This window comes from Camelus ferus, chromosome 19 (genome assembly GCF_009834535.1).
Source record: "Camelus ferus isolate YT-003-E chromosome 19, BCGSAC_Cfer_1.0, whole genome shotgun sequence".
NCBI classification, from domain to species: domain Eukaryota; kingdom Metazoa; phylum Chordata; class Mammalia; order Artiodactyla; family Camelidae; genus Camelus; species Camelus ferus.
In genome coordinates, this window is record NC_045714.1 from 2,063,783 (window position 1) to 2,084,477 (window position 20,695).

At 50.2% G+C, this 20,695-nt stretch overlaps 1 protein-coding gene across 3 annotated transcripts; it reads left to right on the forward strand.

Moving 5' to 3' along the window:
- The first annotated feature begins 63 nt into the window (after nucleotides 1–63).
- On the forward strand, nucleotides 64–20,623 carry PABPC1L (poly(A) binding protein cytoplasmic 1 like). 3 transcript variants are annotated; one of them, XM_032461223.1, is made up of 16 exons: nucleotides 668–1,257; nucleotides 1,487–1,688; nucleotides 3,603–3,796; nucleotides 7,292–7,407; nucleotides 8,825–8,964; nucleotides 9,115–9,209; nucleotides 10,995–11,132; nucleotides 11,456–11,551; nucleotides 14,879–15,145; nucleotides 15,936–16,020; nucleotides 16,544–16,672; nucleotides 17,189–17,295; nucleotides 18,104–18,197; nucleotides 19,431–19,561; nucleotides 20,020–20,094; nucleotides 20,445–20,623. In XM_032461223.1, exons 2-15 carry the CDS (start codon nucleotides 1,496–1,498, stop codon nucleotides 20,086–20,088), a joined length of 1,854 nt encoding a protein of 617 aa, XP_032317114.1. In that variant the 5' UTR covers nucleotides 668–1,257; nucleotides 1,487–1,495; the 3' UTR covers nucleotides 20,089–20,094; nucleotides 20,445–20,623. The 3 variants fall into 3 exon arrangements, with proteins under 3 accessions (XP_032317115.1, XP_032317114.1, XP_014422189.2); XM_014566703.2 differs by lacking the exon at nucleotides 20,445–20,623 and adding an exon at nucleotides 20,191–20,364; XM_032461224.1 differs by lacking the exons at nucleotides 15,936–16,020; nucleotides 16,544–16,672; nucleotides 17,189–17,295; ... (2 more) ...; nucleotides 20,020–20,094; nucleotides 20,445–20,623 and having other exon boundaries at nucleotides 64–1,257; nucleotides 14,937–15,089.
- The last annotated feature ends 72 nt before the right edge of the window (nucleotides 20,624–20,695 follow it).

Below are 20,695 nucleotides of genomic sequence, written 5' to 3' on the forward strand. Positions count from 1 at the left end.
ACCAGAACTAGCTGACTATTCTGATCACACTTAAACTTAGGACTCTAAAAGTAGGCAACTGCTTTGTTTCATCCTTTAGAACCAGAAGTCAAGGTGGTGTAAAGGGGAAGAAAGTGCCACGAATTAACACACAGCCTCTCCACCTTCCACAGCAAACTGTCCAGGGCTTAGGTCTGCTTTTGTGGCTTCTAAGATTTGGTATGGACTGTTTGCACCCCATTCACACACCACTCCCTCTACTAAAAGTCTGAGGTGTAACCAAGCCAGTGAGAGGTGGTTGCCTAAGTCCTGGTCATCTCCGAGGTCATAACAGCTGTCATCTGCCCTAATACTGTTTATGGTAGCCTGCAGCACGGAGTTTCCTCATGGGATTTCCCCCCCTCAAAAAAAAGAAAAAAAATCCACACTCCCACAAGAAGAGGGGAAAAGATAGGGAGTTATTCAAGCCCAAGATTAGAATTGGTGCTTTCTTGCTGTTGTAGGCTGGGCAGCCAGACTAGCTCCTGCCCCTAGTTTCCCAAGCTGTTCACCTGTCACACTCAACCAAAGGTCAGTGGGAACCTACCTGTTTTACTGAAGCCGGAAACCAGGAGAGGCAGTGAAGTATGGATCCATAATGGATGGGACTCGTTTTTTCAAAAATGACCCTACACCACAGATTGGGGCTGTAGGCTCAGACTGACAGGGGGTCTTGATGCTCAGTTTGGGACCACCGCCATGACCTTGTTCTGTGAGGTCCCTACTGTTCATTTCCCTTGAGACGGGGCCCCAAGGGACTTGGTGAACCTTCCTGGTGGAGCGGAGGGAGAAGTGGATTCCTTATGAGAAAGAGGTGCTCAAAGACTAGCCCACAAAAAGGTCTTGTCAATAGAAGAGCCAGTGTCAAAAGAAATTCTCACATGGAGCCTTCAATCCTAAACCACCAAGCAGGTTCCAGAAAGGTGGGACTGGATCAGGCAGGCTGTCTTTGATGAGAAAAAGACCCCTTTTAGGAGGCAAGGTACACAAGCTTTGAAACTGGGCATCCGGCTCGCAATTCTGTGTGTAAAACGTATAGAGCACACGGTCTCCTTTAATTTTTGCGAAGAGGGAGTCCTCCCCATTTCACACAGAAGGGAAACGGAACTGGCGCAGATGGACAATTGACATAACTGGAATTAGAACCCAGGTCTCCCCGCCTTTCCGGTCCCCGCCCTCTGCGCTGTTGGCAACGGCTCGGAGCTCCCCCCAGGTCCCGGCAGCCCTACCCTGGGCCAGGTGAGGGCTTTCCCCGCTCCTGTCGCGGGGGCAGAGATGCCCCCCACCTGGGGCTTCTAGAAGCCTGAGAGGCCCCAGGTGCGGGGCGGGACCCGAGCGCGTCCGCGATTGGCGCCTGGGGCGGCGTGGGTGGTAAAGGCGGGGGGCGGGCCTGGGTAGGAAAAGCCCCTCCGCCCCGCGCGCCCCCGCACGCCCTTTCGGCTCCTGGATTTACACGCAGTCCCCGCAGCTGCCCACCATGAACGCCAGCGGCCCCGGCTACCCGCTCGCCTCGCTCTACGTGGGCGACCTGCACCCCGATGTGACCGAGGCCATGCTCTACGAGAAGTTCTCACCCGCCGGCCCCATCCTGTCCATCCGCGTGTGCCGCGACGTGGCCACCCGCCGCTCGCTGGGCTATGCCTACATCAACTTCCAGCAGCCGGCCGACGGTGAGCCCTGGGAAGCGGGTAGGGGGAACGCATGGACGGAGAGATAGCATCCCGGCCACCCGCGCTTTCATCTCTGGCTGCTGCGCCTTCATCTTCCATTTTGCAGGCAGAGAAACTGAGGTCCAGAGATACAGGGCGTTGGAAGGGATCCTGAGGGGGCCCCTGAAACAGGAAGTAGCAATTAGCGTGCGCCTATTGTGTGTTATACTGGTGCTCCTGTTTACGGAGTAGAGGTGTTAAGGCTAAGTGCAAAGAGCCAAGGGCTTTGGGGTCAGCCAGACGTGGGATTAGAAAGCCTGCAGCTCTGCAGTTTTTGAGCAAGTAAATCAATCATTCTGAGCTTCACTTGCCTGTCTGCGAAATGGGGATGGTACCTGCCTTATACAGTGGTTGGGAGGGTGCGAAATTCAAAGCACCTGAAGAGGATGCCCCGAGACAACGAGTAGAGAAGCCAGGCGGGCTGGGCTTGGGGCTGCAGGTGTTCCCGCCCGGCAGCGTTTCTACCTTCGGAAACCGAAAAAGCTGCCTTCACTTCAGGCTCCACAACCCATTTCTCAGAGCTGATAGGATTGATTAGTTTGCCAGCTGGGTGTGTCCCCACTTCGGTTGAGTCGATACATTTAAGAGCGAGCCTGGGGTTTTGCTTAATCTCTGCCACTAGGGTGCGAGCTTGAGCAAGATTTCACACTTGGCACCTCTTGATCTGTAAAATGGGGCTAAGGCTTATTCTCCAGTACCACAAAGGAATGGAGAACTGTGTGAAGTATCTCCAGTATCACGTGGTGCATTGAAAGCTCTTAGTAAGTGCTAACCTAAGAAAAATCATAGTAACTGTAGCGGTCAGGTGTAAGACTCCAGAAACCTAACTAGGCCTCCCCTAGCCAAGTCCAAAAGGGGGCACGTTTACTCTGAGTCTGCCGGGAGGATGGGGAGGTTCCCTGCGCTGGGAGTTTGCTGAGGTGGTTCTGCCAGTTTCCCAGCAGGTGGCTGAGCTGGATTCTTGGGAGCCTTCTTACCCACCCACTGCCTCTTGCCACCTTCCTCCAAGCCCTGCAGCACCTGACCTCTTTTGCCAGACTTCATAGATGGGGATACTGAGCTCCAGCGAGGGGAAGGATTTTCCTCCTGGGTGTTTATGGCAGGATCAGATGGAAAACCCGGACTTCTCGAAACCTGCCCACTGAGTATTCCACAGTTCCCCTCCACGCATCTGAACCAGAAGCATCCCTGAAGCAGGGGACAGCGTACCACCTGGGAGGGGGACAGGCTGTAGCAGTGGCAGGAGGATGGGCATAGGCTGCTGTTTTTAGACACAACCATTTACCAAACACCTAATGTGCCGGTTATAAAGTACAAGGCGCCTTGCACACCTTGTTGCCTTTCAGCCTGTCTGATAACCTGGAGGCAGATGGTATTCTCTCCCTTTGTTAGATGTAGAAAGGTGGGTCATATCATCATCCCCTCTTTACAGGTGTAGAAATGGGCTCAGAGAGGTGATATTTACTTTCCTGAAAGCCATACCCCTTGGGATCAAATCTCGACTCTGCTGCTCAGTACCTCTGACCTTCAATTTCCTCACACTGCTGCCACCCTTGTCACAGGGGCCCTCCTGGTCTTTCCCCTTTCTGAGCCTCAGTTTGCCCTTCTGTAAAATGGGAATAGGAAGTCATGCTCACATGGCTATGGTGAAGAGTTGAATGACATCCTACCTGAAAGGTGGGAGGAGTGCCATACACGTTAATTCTTCCTGTTTATCACTCCTGAGCCTTCAGGCTCTTATCTGAAGTGAGACCCAGAGCGTGGCTCCTTTTTTTTTTTTTTTTTTTTTTTTTTTGGCTCAGCTCCCAATCAAGCTCTCTGGGGCCTGGGGAAAAAAAATCTCCTCAACTTGCCCCTTTCTCTCTCTCTGTCCAGCTGAGCGGGCACTGGACACAATGAACTTTGAGGTGATCAAAGGCCAGCCCATCCGCATCATGTGGTCCCAGCGAGACCCAGGACTTCGCAAGTCGGGTGTGGGCAACATCTTCATCAAGAACCTGGAGGACTCCATTGACAACAAGGCCTTGTATGACACCTTCTCCACCTTCGGGAACATCCTCTCTTGCAAGGTGGGTGTGCCTCTTGGGGGTTCTGTGTCAGACACCTGTGTGCTAGAGAGATACCCAGCAACAGCTCACTCTGTAGTTTACAAGATCTTGTCAGTAAAGTTCCAGGTACAACAAGCACTTGAATGGTGGTAGTTCTCAGTTTTATCTTCATAGAACTATCCGTGGTCACATGTGTATCAACTTGGTATTGCTGTGTCCCCACCTTATAATTTAGTGGCTGTCAACAACAACTGTTTATTTTGCTCTTAATTCTGCAGTTGGCAGTTGGAGCTGAGTTCCAATGGGCAGTTCTTCCACTCTTGGCTGGGCCCCTTCAAGTGCCCCCTGAGAGCTGGATGGCTCTGCTTTTAGGGAGTGGGTGGCTGTCAGCTGCAGTGTCAGTTTCCTCCCTCTGGGTTTTCATCTCCAGCAGGATAGTCCAGGGTATTCTCATGGCAATGACAGGGTCCCAGGAGACAGAGAATGCAAACTTGCTAGGCCTCTTGAGACCTGGGCTCAGAACTGGTATACTGTCACTTCCACTCATTCTATTGGCCAAAGCAAGTCACAAGAACAGCCCAAATTCAGAGTGAAAGGGCAGCAGAAATTATAAGACAAGGCGGGTGGATACAGAAAGGCCATTGATTAGGGCCATGGTGGCAGTGGACTACGCCTTGTATTTGACATTTCTCTTACAGTAGAATGAAGTTCCATAAGAGTAGGGATCTTGTTCTTATTCACCACTGGATCCCAGTACCTAAATAAGATGTGAAAACATAGTAGGTACTTAATAAATATTTGTTGAGCTAATGGTGTATAATTTGAGAAGGGCCATGGTCATTCCTCTGACTTTGTAGTTGAGGGTTGGGGGCCACGCAGCAGGTCAGTCAGACCTGACTGAGGGCTTAAATCCGGTGATGAGAATAGCCAGTCAGTTACCCTGCAGCCTCTGGCATGTCCACCCTTCTGGGAAGGTCGGGGGGGAGGAAGGAGTTTGGGGGGTGATGGCTCCTTGTGTGTCATTACTCCTCCGTGACTAGGACTGCGCCTGACATGTAATAGTAAAGTTCTCAAGTGAGGCCTCACCATCTCCCTGTGAATGAGGGGATATCCCTCAGAGGAGCAGACAGACTAGAAGAGCTGCAGTGGCTGCTGTGGGCTCCCCATGATGGACAGAGAGGGGACCAATGGAAGAATCAACTTTGTGCTAAGTGCTTACAATAATAATAGCCGATACACATCCTCACTGAATTGCCCACAACAGCCTCTTAAGATGTAAATAGGAGGATCCCTGAGTTACCTTTGAGGACAGAGAGCCTGAGCTGGGGTCCCTTGTCCACGATGATATGTTATGGGGGTGGAAGATAAGAGACCAAGCCAGGATCCGAACCAGTGGATCTGCCAGCTTAGTTGAGGTTAACTCGACAGGGAATAGTATGTCTGTCCCCCATTATTCAGGCCTTTGAGCCTTCCTCTGGGCCACTGGGGGTTGGACAGGAAGCTCTGTGACTCAGGCATCTTTGCAGGCCTAATGAAGCCCTGTTGTGGGCCTGGTTAGATACAAGGCGTACAGCGTGGTCCGTCCCCCTGGGCGTTTGCCTTTAGATTTCATGAGGATGGCTGGTCAGTTACCCTCTAGCCTTTGGCGTGTCCACCTTTTTGGGGAGGTGGTGGGGGGAGAGGGGTTGTGGAGCAATGGCACCCTCTGTCTTAGAACTCCTCCTTGAGAGCTCCTGAGTGCTCTCGGGCGGGTTGGGAATGGTGGGACTTTGAGGAACAGCTGGAAATTGGGCTCTGACGGAACGGCACAGTGGCCCATGGAGCCAAAAGCCCAGGGAAGAGAGTGCTCCATGGCTGAGGAGAGGTTTCTGAGGCGCACTGGGATGCCACGAGGCCTGCAGGCCAGCCACCTGAGAGCAAAGGCCAGCCCAGCCTACTGAGCAGCGTGGCAGCATGGTGTAGTTGGTCAGAACTTGGACTTCGGGGCGAAGTGTCCTGAGTTCAAATTCTGCCCCTTTCACTTCCTGGCGGTGTGACCTTGGGCTGGTTGTTTAACCTCTCCACCCTTCAGTTTCCTTTAAAAGGGGGCAGTGGTAGAACCTACCTCATAGGGCAGTTGTGAACATATGTGAACTCAAGTACCATCTTCACAACACGGATGGCCCTTGAAAGAGTAGCTGGCACTCCATTAAGCATCTAAATGGTAGCTACAATAATAATCAAATAGTTGCTTCTACTGGCTGGCTGATCTCAGACAAACCATTTATTCCCATTTTCCCCAATCCAGCAGCTGGGGTTCAGAGATTAAGAGTTGCTTGAAAGGATTCTTAAGACAAGCATAACAGTATGTGATGCCCTTAGCAGGTGCTTGCCCCCAAGTGGGGCCCCATTGATGTGATTAAATCTGAATGAAGGATCTGGGCTTGAGTTGAAAGTGGAGTGACCCTGCTTAGAGCCGGAGGGGTGCATGTTGGGTGTGGATTTAGAAGCAGGACTTGTGCGGAGCCACCTGGAGCGCCTCAGATGCCAGGCTGGTGTAGTTCTGTGGATGGTGGGAGCTACTGGAGGTTGTTTCCCGGAGGGACGTGGTCACAATTATATTTTAGAAAAAGCGTCCCAGTGGTCAGGTTGGAAGCTGGGTTGGGAGCTGGCGTGGTGGTAATGGCATGAGCTGGGGCAGTGGCTGCAGGGATGAGCGGAGCTGTGCACCCCATGAGATGGTCGTCAGGGGTCTTAGTGCAAGTTCAACCAGAGGGATGGGACCTACATGAACTGAAGAGCTTTCCCGTTCGCAAGGTCTGTCCTTCAGACGAGTCAAGAGCCTTACAGAATGGGGGTAGGATGTGTGTGGGTCTTTTAAAAATTTGAAACAAATTTGCTGTTGAAATAATAATGGGTAAAGTTTAAACAGTGTGGAAAGGAATAAGGTGAAAAAGAAGGTTCCGTTCCTTTCAACTCTAGTTCCCAGAAATAATAATTAAAGTTTTGTGTGTGTCTCTGTAAAATTTCCAAGGGTAGATGCCCACTTTAACCCAAATGGGCTTGATTTTTTTTTCCATTTAACTACCTTGCAGATAACTGTCAGCTGTGAAACCTACCATGCTCTCTTCAGCTACGTACAGTGTGAATGTACTGTGATTTGTTTAACCAGTCTCCTCTTGGTGGATACTCAGGTTGTTTCTAATTTGCTGTTAGAAACAAAGATTCAGGAAAGGGGTTTGAATCTAATCCTTTCATCTGTCGCCTTAAGAAGATCATTAAAAGCTGGTCTGTGGTATAGACGAGACATGTGCAATTTGAGGACTCTATCCCTCCTTACCGTGTGATCTTAAGCAAGTGGATTGACCTCTCTGAGCTTTTGTTTCCCATCTCTAAAACAGGGCTGTTTTGTGACATGGGACTGTCTTCACAGGCACAGAGCAAGCACTCGGGTGTTAGTCCTTATCACCATTGTCATTCTTTTCTACGTGAACCTTATGATGGGTGCTCTCCATGTTGTTTTCCCCCGTGGCCCAGGTGGTATGTGACGATCATGGCTCCCGAGGCTTTGGCTTTGTCCATTTTGAGACCTATGAGGCTGCGCAACACGCCATCAGCACCATGAACGGGATGCTGCTGAATGACCGCAAAGTGTGAGTGGTGGGATGTAGGGGCGGGGCCGGGGCTAAAGAGGCAGGATCATGGCACCACCAACTGGAGACTGATGCTACCGCCAGTCTCCTGGGCCCCAGGCACTGAGTAGCTACCAGTACTCTTCCTGGCAGTGTGACCTTGGACAACTCACTCTATCTCTCAGGGACTCCCTTTGCTCAAGGAAAAATTCGACTCCTGGTGTGCATTAGAAGGTGGTTCTAAGCAGTGCATCAAGTGATGCTTTTGAAATTCCAGCAGGAACAGCTCATGGCCAGATCATCAATGGACTTAGTGATTTCATCTGTTTTCCAGCCTTCTCAGTGTCACTGATTTTTTTTAAAAAAAATCTTTTGTTTCCTGGGATTGGGGGACAGGAAGGAAGGTGGGCATATGCTTAGCCTGCTATCTTCATGCCTTTCAAGCACAGATGGGAAAATTGAGACACAGGTGCTGGAGAGACTCCGCTCTGGTGGTTCCCTTCCTCAGTTCTGGTTCTGCCCATCTGATGACCCAGCCTGGTGCCCAAGGCTGAGCAGTGGAGGAGGCTTTGAGCTGGAACAGGCACCGAGAGTTATTCTGTCCAGAGTTTCTCAGGAGAGGCTCCTGTCAGCAAATCTGAACTTCAGTGGGCTTTTCCCAATTCTCAGAAGCACTTTTTTTATCTTTGTCAGCTTCAATTTGTCCAAGTTTTCTTTTGACTCAGTTTCCTTCAATTTTGGGGGCCAGCTACGACTTATTTGTGCTAAATGTCTTATAGATACCATCAAATTTTCTTATGCTTGATTTTTTCTTAATCTAGGATACTTTCCTAGATGTGTTTATATGAACTTGAAATCACAATTTAAAAAATTCATGTTGTATTTAAATGATCTCATTCCCCGCCCCCGGTAACACTGGCATAAACCACATCTGCTTCTCTCACAACTGCTTCTCTAGAGCACCCAGTACGTGCTAAATGAATAAGCAAATCCCCGTGATGTGAGCTTGACCCCTAGTTTTATAGGAATGAACACTGAGGCTCAGAGAGCTTAAGTCACTCGCCCAGGGTCACATAGCTAGGTAACTGCAGAGAGAGGATTCCAGCCCTTGTCTGTCTGACTCCCAAGTTCATGTCCATATCTCCGGGGCACTCAGCTGCCTGGTGTGCGGGAGGAGACCTTCTGCATTTGCCACAAGAGTGAAGTCATGTTAACCTTACGCTGGAATGTAGAATCTTAGCTGTTGGAGGTGATCGGGCCTTGGATATATTCCATCTAAGGACTATTGCTCTGCCTGGTCCCCTGATGAGGGGTACAGAGGCCTAGAGACCGGTGGCAATTGACCCAAGTGACTCAGGGTTGCTGAGTGAGCCAGGGTTGGGATGGGGTGGCTGGTAGTGGCCATAGGCAACTGCCTACCCTGTTTATGTGTCCCCAGCTTTGTTGGCCACTTCAAGTCCCGACGGGAGCGAGAGGCAGAGCTGGGAACTCGGGTTATGGAGTTCACCAATGTCTATGTGAAGAACCTCCACGTGGACGTGGATGAGCGGCGCCTGCAGGACCTCTTCTCCCAGTTTGGTAGGCGTGTTCCCCAAGGGAGTTGGGATCACTGTCTCTTCCGCTCCCAGCTCAGGCTGGGAGGGGGGCCCTCCTGGGGTTTCCTGAAGACCTAGGGGGACATCTCTGGGCTTCCCCAACTCCCCTTTGAGCCACTTTGGCCCTTCCCAGGGAAGATGCTGAGTGTGAAGGTGATGAGGGATGACAGTGGCCACTCCCGCGGCTTCGGCTTTGTCAACTTTGAGAAGCATGAGGAAGCCCAGAAGGTAGGAGTCTCCCCCTGGCCCTGTACAGAGGAGGCGTGGAATCAGGACTGGGAAGACGGGAGATCAGGAACAGAGGGCTCCAGCTGCCTGGAGAGGAAAAGAAAGTCGCTCTGCAGCCAGGGCCCTTCCTGCCTACCATATAGGCAGGAGCCTTCAGCCTCCTCTGGTCGCTTCCGTACCTTGAGGCCGGCTGGCTTTTCATAGATTCTTGCTGTTTAGGAAGTAGTAGGGGCCTTTGAGACAGTCACCAACCTCTTCTTGAGCTGATGGTGCGATTGAGGCCAGGGAGGGAAAGTGCCATGTTACTATTTATTATAAGCTGTTGAGTATAGTTCCCTGTGCTATACAGTAGGACCTTGTTATCTGTCTGTTCTGTATGTAGTACTTGGTATCTGCTAATCCCAAACTCCCAATTTACCCCGCCTCCTTTCCCCTTTAGTAACCATAAATTTGTTTTTTATGTCTATGAGTCTGTTTCTGTTTTGTAAATAAGTTCATTTGTGTCATTTTTTTAGATTCCACATGTAAATGATAAATATTTGTCTTTCTCTGTCTGACTTATTTCACTTAGTATGATAATCTCCAGGTCCACCCATGTTGCTGCAAATGGCTTTTTTTTAATGACTGAGTAGTAGTCCGTTGTGTGTGTGTGTGTGTGTGTGTGTGTATCACAAATTTATCCAATCATCTGTTAGGGGACATTAGGGCTGCTTCCCTGTCTTGGCTATTGTAAATAGTGCTGCTATGAACATTGGAGTGCATGTATCTTTTTGAATTAGAGTTTTCTCTGGATATGTGCCCAGGAGTGGGATTGCTGGATCATATGGTAAGTCTACTTTAGTTTTTTAAGGAATCTCCATACTGTTTTCCATAGTGGCTGCACCAAATTGCATTCCCACCAGCAGTGTAGGAGGGTTCCCTTTTGGATAATGACCTTTAAGACTGATGTAAAACAGGCAGTTATTAGGGTACCAGAGTGTTTTTACATATATTTACATATATTTGCATGTTCAGGTAGGGAAGCAAGTTGTCATTATGTGAAAATGTTTACTAATGAACTGACCACTTAATAAAGTCAGTGCCCTTTCAAACATTTCTCCTCCCTAACACCAATGTCTAATCTGGACCATTGAGTCAGTATACACGTGGGACAGCCTTTTGCTAATTCTTGCAGATAAATCGATGCAGATTCAGTTCAGTATAAATGGATTGCAGAGAATCATTGCACGTTTTGGCAGAAGATGTAGGATTTCATGCAATCAAAGCCACTGACAATTTGGGATCTGGCAGGCTTAGGCCAGTTAACTGAAGAAAAGAAAAATCAACAAGGGTTAAGAAGCCAACGTTTCTAAACCAAAGCCCTCATAGTTAGCCAGGAGGGTTCTTTGTGCTGTGAAACCCAACAGGAAATGAAGGATGTGGATTATGCTGTCACGCCATTTTGAAAGAATTACGGTTGTTGCTTTGTTCAAACCATTGGTGTGTATTTACAGTTGAAACGTAAATATTAAATATGGCAAACTTGGCAAATTTCAATTTCACTTTTTAAAGTAGATCAAAAGTTTTTAATCCGTAATTTGCTCTGAAGTTTTGTCCCATGTCTTTAAAAAGTGGGTTCACTTTAAATGGCCTTGATCCTCGTCCTAATTATTCTCAGCTAACGAGGATGGCCTGGCTTGCAGGTGGCCCCCTCTGGGCCCAGAAGACGGGACTGGAGGCCACGGCTGAGGCCAGCGCCTCATCAGGATGGTTACCAAGCACTGTCGCTGCCTCTTCTCTGCACAGGCTGTGATGGACATGAACGGGAGGGAGGTGAGTGGGCAGCTGCTCTACGTGGGCCGGGCCCAGAAGCGGGTGGAGCGGCAGAATGAGCTGAAGCGCAGGTTCGAACAGATGAAGCAGGATCGGCTGACCCGTTACCAGGTGATGGTCAGCTCTCCTGGAGGCAGCTGCTTCCATGTGAAAGTGTCTGTATGTGATGGCCCTGAGTGTGACTCCCTCCTCTAGCAATCCCACTTCCGGGAACGTGGCTTTGGGGATGGTTGAGGGGGAGCGGGCTGCAGCTTCCAGGTGATGGGAACGCTGGGTGATGGGTGGGGTGCATGGGTACTTCGGAAACTGGGGACTGGAGGCTTGGTGGGCGGGGCTTCCAGTGCCCCCATGGCCCATATTGGTCCCTCCCCCACCCCAAGGCATTCTGGGGCTTGGAGGGGAAGGGGTACATCTAGTGTATCCTTGGCTTCCAGGGCGTGAACCTGTATGTGAAGAACCTGGATGACTCCATCAATGATGAGAAACTGAGGAAGGAGTTCTCTCCCTATGGGGTCATAACCAGCGCCAAGGTGAGGACCAGGGGCACCTACAGGGGGTAGCTTTCCCCTCCCATCCTCACTGCCTGCATCCCCCCATCCCCGCCCTGTGGCTTCCCGGCAGTTGGTGCTGTGCTGCTGCTTCTGGAGTTTGGGGGATGTCTGATTCCATTGGAACTTGTCACCCATCTGCACCCTTGTCTGGGCTGCAGGGGAAGAGGGTAGAAATACAGTCCCAGTCACACAGCTGGACTTACTGGACCTTACTGTAACCTAGGTTCATTCAACAAGCATTTATTGAGTGCCTTCTGTATGCCAGATTCCAGAAACTTATGTCTCTGAAATTCCACTGACTTCTGTTATCTGGCCTTGGCCAGTGACATAAGCCCTTCTGGGCCTCAGTTTCCCCATCTGGGAAATTAGAGGGTTGGGCTGCATCATTCTTCATATTCTTCCCCATTTATTGAGCATCTACGTGTGCCCAGCCCTCTTAGCACCTGAGATGTGATGTGGGCTCCATGATCTTGAGCAGATGTCTTTGGTGCCTCATCTATAAGATGATGGTGGTGGGCTTGCTGGTTGGTTCTGAACCCTGGCGTCTCATTAAAATCCCCTGGGGAGCTCTTAAATAGACACTTAAGTCAGATAAACAATGTAAATCTCTGAGAGTAGGGCCTGGGCATTTTATTTTTAAAAGCTCCCCCAGGTGATTTTAAGATGACCCACTGTATGTCCATTCCATACTCAAGCACCTGCTGTTTTGCCAGGCCCCATAGGAAGCACACAGGACCGAGTCAGATGTGGTCCTTACCCTTAAGTAGCTTGTAGTCTAGTCGGATACATCACTAACTCAAGTCTATTATAAGGTGTGGTGGGGGCAGGGCAGGTATAGGAGGCAGAGCTGCGGTAGCTCAGTGGAAGAGAAAAGAGGGCTTCCTGTAAGAAGTGGCAGTGGCAGCAGTGTTTGACTTGGCTGTGAGGAGGTAGGGAGCTGCAGGGAGGAATAAAGAACTTTCCAAAGAGATCGGAATCCGTGATAGGGCTGGGGGCCTGCACCTGTGGTGTGATGGTTGGGTTCTTAGGAAGTGGTCTAGAAGTTCTTTGGCCTGTTGAATCCCATTTTAAGCGTCCTTTAGGGAGCCTGAGTAAATTTGATTCAGTTTATCAATCAGTAAACTGATAAACTTGATTTATAAAAAGCTCTGAGCCCTCTTCCCCAGCAAACGCATGCTTGATGTCGTACTGTGTTTGGAAGCTGGGATTATAAAGTTAATCAGAACTAGATCTAAATCCCAGTCCTACCGTTAACTAATCGTAGAGCCTGAAGGAAGTGATTTTGCCATTTGGACCCTATACCCATCTGTGAAATGGGAGTAACACTACTCACTTCTAAAAGTGTCCTGAGAACTAAAGGGCCTGCATGTGGAGCACCTGCCCACGATAAGCAGTGTAATGATCTAATTTTTCACACACGTTGCATGTAATTTCAGAAGATTCACCAACCTCCTTGAGGACTCCTCGGTTGAAGGGAACTGTGAAAATCCAGATTGCTTACAGTTGAGGCACACCTGGGGTTACTATCATGTTATAAAATGGGGATTTCATATAAGTTTATGTATATTTATGTAATTTAATATAGTTTCTATTATAAAATAGTGATTGTCTCATTTTCAATCTATATAAAGTGCTTACAACACTGTCAAGTTCATAGGAAGCTCTGCATAAGTGTTAGTTGTACTAATTTTATCTTTTTTTAACTACCTAAGAGAAGTTCTTATTAACTTAAGACAATATTTTTGTGTCAAAAAATTTTGGCTATCTGTTGGAGCCTATGGATCCCTTCTGAGAATATTTTTAAATGCACAAAAGAAGCTCATAGGATTACCAAAAAATCATATTGAAATACAGTTATCAAAATACTAAGGTGACAGCAGTAGGTGCTGCTTTATTAATGCATCAAACTATAAGATCTAATAAAGCAGCAATGAGCATAAATGAGATTTTGAGATCAGCAATAATTAATGATATGAAAATATTTTATTCTTCCTGACAAAGTCACACGCACAGAGAATACTATATTTTTCATTGCTAATATTCAAAGTAGAAGGAAATGCTAAGGTGAAAAAAGGCCATTTTCTCCCCTATCTTGAGTTCACAAACCCCCAAATTCTATCCACTGACCTCCCCAAGGGCATCTGTGAATGCTCAGGCAAGGCCCTGTATGAATGGGTAGAAAAGTGCAGTTGAAAATCATTGGTGGAGAGCAAGGGCTCCAATAGAGGAGATTTTAGCTAAATGATCTCAGCTCAAGTCCTTATGGAGTGATGGAGTCAGGCCAGTGTCTCGACCCTAAAAAAAAAATCAAGAATCATAAATGCAATTTGGATTAGATCCTTGAAGAGAAAAATATTAGAAAGACCAGTGAAATCCAAATGAAATCTGCAGTTCAGTTAGTAGCATTGTATTAAGAATCTCTTCCTCAGGTGCCTAAAGAACTTGGCTTCATGCCAAGGGAGGTTTACCAGAATGGTGCATTGGGTTTGAGTCCTGGCTGATGTGTGACCCACTGGCTAGGTGACCCTGGGTTTCACTTTTTTTTTTTTAAATGGTAGTAAGGTCTTTTGTTTCTATTAAAAAAAAGAAAATTAACATTATAAAGCACCAAAAATATAAATTCAAATTATTTTCCTATTCCATACAAATTTCTTTATTGGAGTTGCTAGGAAATATAGCTCTTAGGAGCATCTTATTTTGTCCATAATCCACAAATGAACTAAAGAACTGTATGAGTAGTTTAATAAAACCCAAGGAGTAGTTGAAATGCAGACTTTCATCACAGTGACCTCAATCAAAGGGTTTAAGATTGTGGCCCTGGCCGAAGACCTCTGCCCCATTCTTAGATTTTAACCAGTCCTGGACTACCATCCCAGTTCATCATAGCGGATATTGTAACACTTGAAGCTAGTCTTCCATCACAGCTTAGGAAAATCCTTTAAGAAAATTTAGAGATAACAATTAACTCTGAAATGCAGCTGTTCTTACTAACTCTGGGGAATGGTCTTGTAAACAATGAGCAACCCTCAGTTAGTGAGCGGACGGGTCTCGGATAAGTCACTCTGAGCCTCATTTCCATCACCTGTAAAGCGGGTGGTGGTGCCTCCTCGCTCAGGTGGCTGTCCCTTTGGACTTGAGAAGGTATCTCAAGCATCTGGCATGCAGTGGGCCTCAGTAAATGTGGGAGTGACAGGACCCCCTCACCTTGACTGCAGTTTCTCCTGGGTCCCCAGGGAGGGAGGGGAGCATGGCCCTTGGAGTCTTCCTTCCCCACCCCGAGCAGCCCTTGTCTTGTCTTGCTTTTAGGTGATGACAGAGGGTGACCACAGCAAAGGGTTTGGCTTTGTGTGTTTTTCCTCTCCAGAAGAGGCGACAAAGGCCGTGACAGAGATGAACGGGCGCATCGTGGGCACTAAGCCACTGTATGTGGCACTAGCCCAGCGCAAGGAGGAGCGGAAGGCCATCCTGACCAACCAGTACATACAGCGCCTCTCCACCTTGCGGGCCCTGGGCGGCCCCCTCCTGGGCTCCTTCCAGCAGCCTGCCAACTACTTCCTGCCCGCGGTGCCCCAGGTGACCGCCCGCCCACAGCCCCGCCACACCCTTTCCCACCAGCCAGGTAGAGCAGGACGATCAGAGTGGCGCAGGCGGACACAGAGAGATTCCTAACTTGCTTCTGCCAGAAACTCGCTGGGCAGGCAGCTGTTTCCTCCCCATCTCTAAAAGGGGTAATAGTGTCGCTGTCAAACAGCGCTTCCTAATCTGGGAGAGATTTGTGCAAAAGATTTGCTGAAAAAGATTCTCCGCGCTCAGATACGTTTAGGAAATGTTGCATTAAACTGAAGAAGCCTAGATCTCTTTACTTCTTCTGCCCTAATGTGCCTAGTGTGTATGCACTGTGACTTTCCCTAATTGGCAAAGAGTGTGTAGCATTTCCCCAACTTAAATGATCATTTTTGTGGGTTACTTGCTAACGTCTCTCCTGGATGTTAATGTTCTGAGGAGCATGGTTTGGGGAAGGAGCTTGTGTGATCTAAAGGGAGTGGGAAGATGTCGGTTGAAAGATGAGTGGCTCTGAGGATGGAAACGTTCCCTCCCCCTTTAGCAGTTATTTTAGGTGGGACAAGTTACCGTGGGATGCGGCCCCCTTTATCCAGGTCGTTGGACTGGTAACTGATCATCAGGGGCAAGTGCTCAGCCTAAGATCTTGCCCTGAAGGGCTCCGGGCTAACAGACCTCCTGAGACAGGAGGCAGGAGCCCTGTTTTGTGGTCTTTACTAACCAGTCCCCTGCGGGGACGGGAGTTCCCACAGTGGTGTCCCCTGCTGAAACCCCCCTCATGCGAGATCTTTTTCTCCCAAAGCCCCCAGCCCAGGCTCCATACTACGGCTCTGGCCCACCAGTCCAGCCTGCCCCCAGGTGGATGGCCCAGCCACTCAGACCCTCATGTGAGTGACCCAGCCCCTCCCCCCATGTGGGCCCCACAGAACAGTGTGTCACACAGACTTGAGGGCCAAGCCTGGCTCTGTCACTTCCCAGGGTGTTAATCTGGGTGGATAACATCACCTCCACTGTAGCCGTTATCTTCAGTGAACTCCGAAGGCTCTCCTGATTTGTGATGGAGATTCTTGCAGAGCTCAGAAAATGTCACTCCTTTGGCAGTACTGTTGATGAATGGCTCTTCTCTCAGAGTGAAGTTCACCCTGACCTGAAGCTCCCTTAAGCAGGGAACAGGGCATGTGGTCCTGGTGCCTATGCCTCTTGGGGCTCTAGGTAGACATAAGTTGGCTTTGTAACTGCAGATTTCCACACCCCTGCCCTGGGGTTCTGGGTCTGCCAGTGAATTCACCCATCTAGACTGTTCTAGTTCTCCTCCCCACCCACTTCCTCACCCTAGAACCATCACAGTGCACTGTGCCCCTCCGACTGTCCCCTCCACCCAAAATTTCTCCATGTTTTCTGTGTCACCAGCCACCTACCCACCAGCTGCCTCAGTGGTCCGGCCAGCAGCTGTGTCTCGGCGACCCTCAGCCCATGTCGGCGGTGCCAGGCAGGTCTCCACCCACGTGCCTCGCCCGGTGCCCCACACCCAGGGAGTGGGTGAGTGTGGGCAGGGCTCAGAGGAATGGAGCGACAGGTGGGCGGGCTGGGGGCAGGGGCTTGCTGCTGGGGGTGGTACTGGAGGGGTCAGAAGCAGCCTCCACGGTGATCCTGCCACCTGCCCTCTTGGAGGCCATGTAGTGCAGCAGTCAGCATGGGCGCCGGGGTCCCACAGACTCAGCTCCGGGGCTGACTGCTTCTGTGCTCTTGCTGACTACTGTACCCGATCGCCCCTTCTCTACAATCGGAGTGAGAACGGCCCATTTTGTCGTGTGGGTGAACGTGATCAGGGGCTCAGCACCAGATCCGATCCTGAGGAGGAGCTGCAGCAGCTGTGAACAGGGGCACAGGTCTTGGCTGTAAGGCAGGCACATCTGTGCCTTCATCTAGCAGATGTTTGTGCATCGGTGAGCCGGCCCCGTGCTCGGCATTGTGGGTTCTACGTGAATGCTGGTCTTGAGGTTTTATGCCTTTAGGTTGCTGCCCGGCCTGACCATCCCTGCTTATTTCTTACAGCCAACATTGGTACCCAGACCACAGGACCCAGTGCAGCGGGATGCTCTACTCCAAGAGGGCCTCTCCTGGCACACAGATATTCCTGGGCAGCACACAACACCCCCAGGGTAAGGCTGGCCCAGCTGCCCTCTTAAGTCTGGGCTCCCACGGGCCTGGCTCAGAGGGCATTGGCCCTCTCTGGGCCTTCGTTTTCTTTTCTTGACTCGTAAAGTTTCACTTACTAACCTGTATCATCAAGAGATTCCCCTTACTAACTGAAGGGAAAAAAGGGTGAGGAAAATATTTTGTTTATTCATCATGATTTGCTTTGCCTGGATTATTGTCAAAGTTAATCTGGATTTCTTTAGTATTTATGCAGTGAGTAGCAAGGATGTGATTAATCTGCAAAACAACTGAAAATATCTCCTGTAATTAAATTAAAAGCTTGTGTATTTATCTCCCAGCCCCCTGAAAAAGTCTCCAACTCAGCATTTTCATATCCTGCCTAGAATTCCAGTGTATATACTTTGAATTGTTTCTTGCAAAATGAGTAAGAGTAGTCTTTAGGGAGCAAAATAGTTTTAAAGTTACCAAGATGTGAAAGGGTCAGAAATATGCTAGGGATGTGGCCAAAAAGCTACTTGATGAAAAGTGCTTTTTATTTGGCACCAAGTGATCAGTAACACGTGGCTTTCACTTGGCAACGTGCATTTGGGTTCCTAGCACCACGGAAAACGTCGGCATTAGAGTGTAACTCTGTCGTCTAGTCCCCCATGCCCTTGTTAGGGATTCTGTCCCACCTGATGGTCCATACCCTGCCCCCTGCTCCCCCTCCTCCAGAGCCTTCCTGGAGGCCTGTGCTCACCTAAAGGGTAAGTGTTTCGAGGCCTTGCCCATCCCTGTGGTTAAGGGGTGTGTCCTTGGCACCATGTGCAGGTCCAGGAGCCCGCTGTGTGTATCCCCGGGCAGGAGCCCTTGACTGCATCCGTGCTGGCTGCAGCCCCGCTGCACGAGCAGAAGCAGATGATTGGTGAGTGGCTGGTTCCCCTACCCTGGAGCAGGAAGGGGCGCTGCAGCCTGGCTCACCTGGTGGGAAACACCCTGAGTGGAGGTCGGATGTGAGAACAAGGTCCAGCCTTGCCAGTAAACCACCTGCCGGATGACCTTGCCCGAGTCGCCTTCACTTTCTAGGCCCCTGTTCTCTGGTCTTAAAACACTGATCAGATCAGATGGTCCTCAGGTGTCTTCCAGCTCTGCTGTCCTATGATTTTGACTCGGGCTGGGAGAGACCCCAAGATGTGAGGCGATCAGGGGCCAAGAGGAGGAGTAGGGTCTTGGGTTTCTACCAGGAAATGGCCCATCGGGTTCCTCACACCTCTCCTGGTGGGATGAGCTGTCAGCACATTTCATCAGTCTCTCAGTGCCCACTGCAGAGAGGCAGGAAATGAACATGCATTGGGGAAATAAATTGTGTTCCCTGCTGGCCCCTGAACGCCTGTGCAGTTCATCCCCATCCCAGTGTCTGCGGCAAGTCCTGCTAAACTCGCTACCTGTTGAGTGAATGAACGAACTTGCTACTGGTTCACCAGTTCTTTCCTGCACCAAGCTCTCCAGACTCTTCTTGAAAGGCCCCCGTTGCCTCCGCCCCTTTGTTTCCTCAGCTCACTTGGGGTTTTGCCACTTTACTACTGGCCCCTCAAAGAAAAATTCTGAGTGGGCTTAATAATGGTCGAAGGTTCTATAAGCCATTCTCTGTGAACATCCTCACTCTCCTCGTAGGAAAAGCCCTCCTACTCCCACTGAAGGCACCCGGCACCCCATCCTGGTTATACCCCCTACATGTGGCCAAGACGGGCTGACCACCAACATGAGGCCCTGTCACTAGAGGTGCCCAGAGGTGGAAGGTGAATTTATCTTGTGTGTATGGCTGTCGTATCCTGTCTAGAATTTCAGTGTGATACTTCAAATGACTTCTTGCAGAATGAGCAAGAGTAGTCTTTGAACAGCAACCAACTTGGTGTTAGATGCTACGCAGTGTACTTTACGTATATCAAACTGACTCTTCAAACTAGTCTCCAAGGTGGGGTTTGCTATGCTCGCTTTATGGTTGGGGAAGAGGCTCCTGAGAAGGAGCAGTGACACACATAGGAGGGGCAGTTCTGGGACCAGAACCCAGATGCCTCTCTGCCCCGTTCCATCCCACCCCGGGATGCTGGGCCGTCCGCCAGGTGTGTGCCTAAGCATCAGAGGCTGTTCTGCACAGGTGAGCGTCTCTACCCGCTTATCTACAATATCCACGCCCCGCTGGCTGGCAAGATCACGGGCATGCTGCTGGAGATTGACAACTCGGAGCTGCTGCTCATGCTGGAGTCCCCGGAGTCCCTTAATGCCAAGGTGGGCTGGAGCCTGGGAGAAGCAGGCAGCCCTGAGGGCGGTGGGAGGAGACTTAAGGACAAAGGCATCTCCTAGATGCGTTAGCAGGCTGCTGCTTGGACAGATGATGCTTATCTTCTTGCTCAAACCAGCTAATAAGTCCTGCTGAATCTGGGAGGGGGAGAGGGCCTTAATGAAGGGCTGGCTATTCCAGGCCCTCCACAGATTCCCTGCAGCTCCACAGGCAAGAGCTGTGTTCCAACTCAGTAGAAGGGTTAGGACTTTCCCAGCTGTCTAGCAGTGTAGGTGGTGGCCGTGCGTCTGTGTCACGGGAGCTGGTGAGCAGTCAGAGGAGGGCTCTGCAGAAATGGGGTGGTGAGAGGGGAATTCTCGGATCTGGCTGAGGCAGGGGGAGGGCAAGGCCCTCCCGGGACCCCACTGGGGCAGCTGCACGGGCCCCTCCCACTTGTGTCCCGCAGGTCGAAGAGGCTTTGACAGTGTTGCAGGCACACCAGGCCCCGGAGCAGACCCGAGTGAACGTGCACTGAGACCAGGTGGGTGGATGGAACGGTGACAGCAGCTGAGCCCAGAAGCCATAAGGAACTGGGACAAACTCACAGCAGGCCCTGTGGTGTCACTGGTTTTCTCAGAGTCACCAAGGAGGAGTTCAAGAGAAGCTGTGAAGGTCAAAGGCCAGGAGGACAGAGTGTCTGGAATGGGCGCTGACTCCGGTGCAAAGTGAAGGGAGTGTTCTGCCAGCTGCCCGCCATGGTGGCCTCTCTGAGAAGCTTGGCTTTCCCCAGGCACCGCCTGCCTGGAGGCCTGGCGTGGTCTAGTCTATGTCCTTACTTAAAGGCTGGGGGTCTGCCATACTTAAGAAACATTTCTTTTTTTCCATCCCCAGAAAATGGACTCGTTTGGCTGACAAAAGAAAAGTGTTTCCTGCTCTTGGCTCTAATGCCCTGTGAACTGTAACTTCCCAGCTGGGCCGGATCTGTACTTGAGCTTCCTGTGGAATGAAGGCTGGTCACCCAGCCAGCCTATTACCTGTTGCTTTGTGTATTAAAAGTGCTGCAAACTCCATCTTGTCTCCCAGGAGGCCTCCTTGTGTCAGAGGGAGGTGGGCGGAGCCACGGGTAGGCTCGACTGGGTGGG

What these genes read in the sequence shown, in the direction of transcription:
- PABPC1L (XM_032461223.1), top strand. Translation starts at nt 1,496, where the DNA reads ATGAACGCCAGCGGCCCCGGCTACCCGCTCGCCTCGCTCTACGTGGGC. An exon ending in AGCATGAGGAAGCCCAGAAG is followed by an intron (nt 9,210 to 10,994) that starts GTAGGAGTCTCC and finishes TTCTCTGCACAG; the next exon opens with GCTGTGATGGACATGAACGG. An exon ending in CAGCACACAACACCCCCAGG is followed by an intron (nt 17,296 to 18,103) that starts GTAAGGCTGGCC and finishes CACCATGTGCAG; the next exon opens with GTCCAGGAGCCCGCTGTGTG.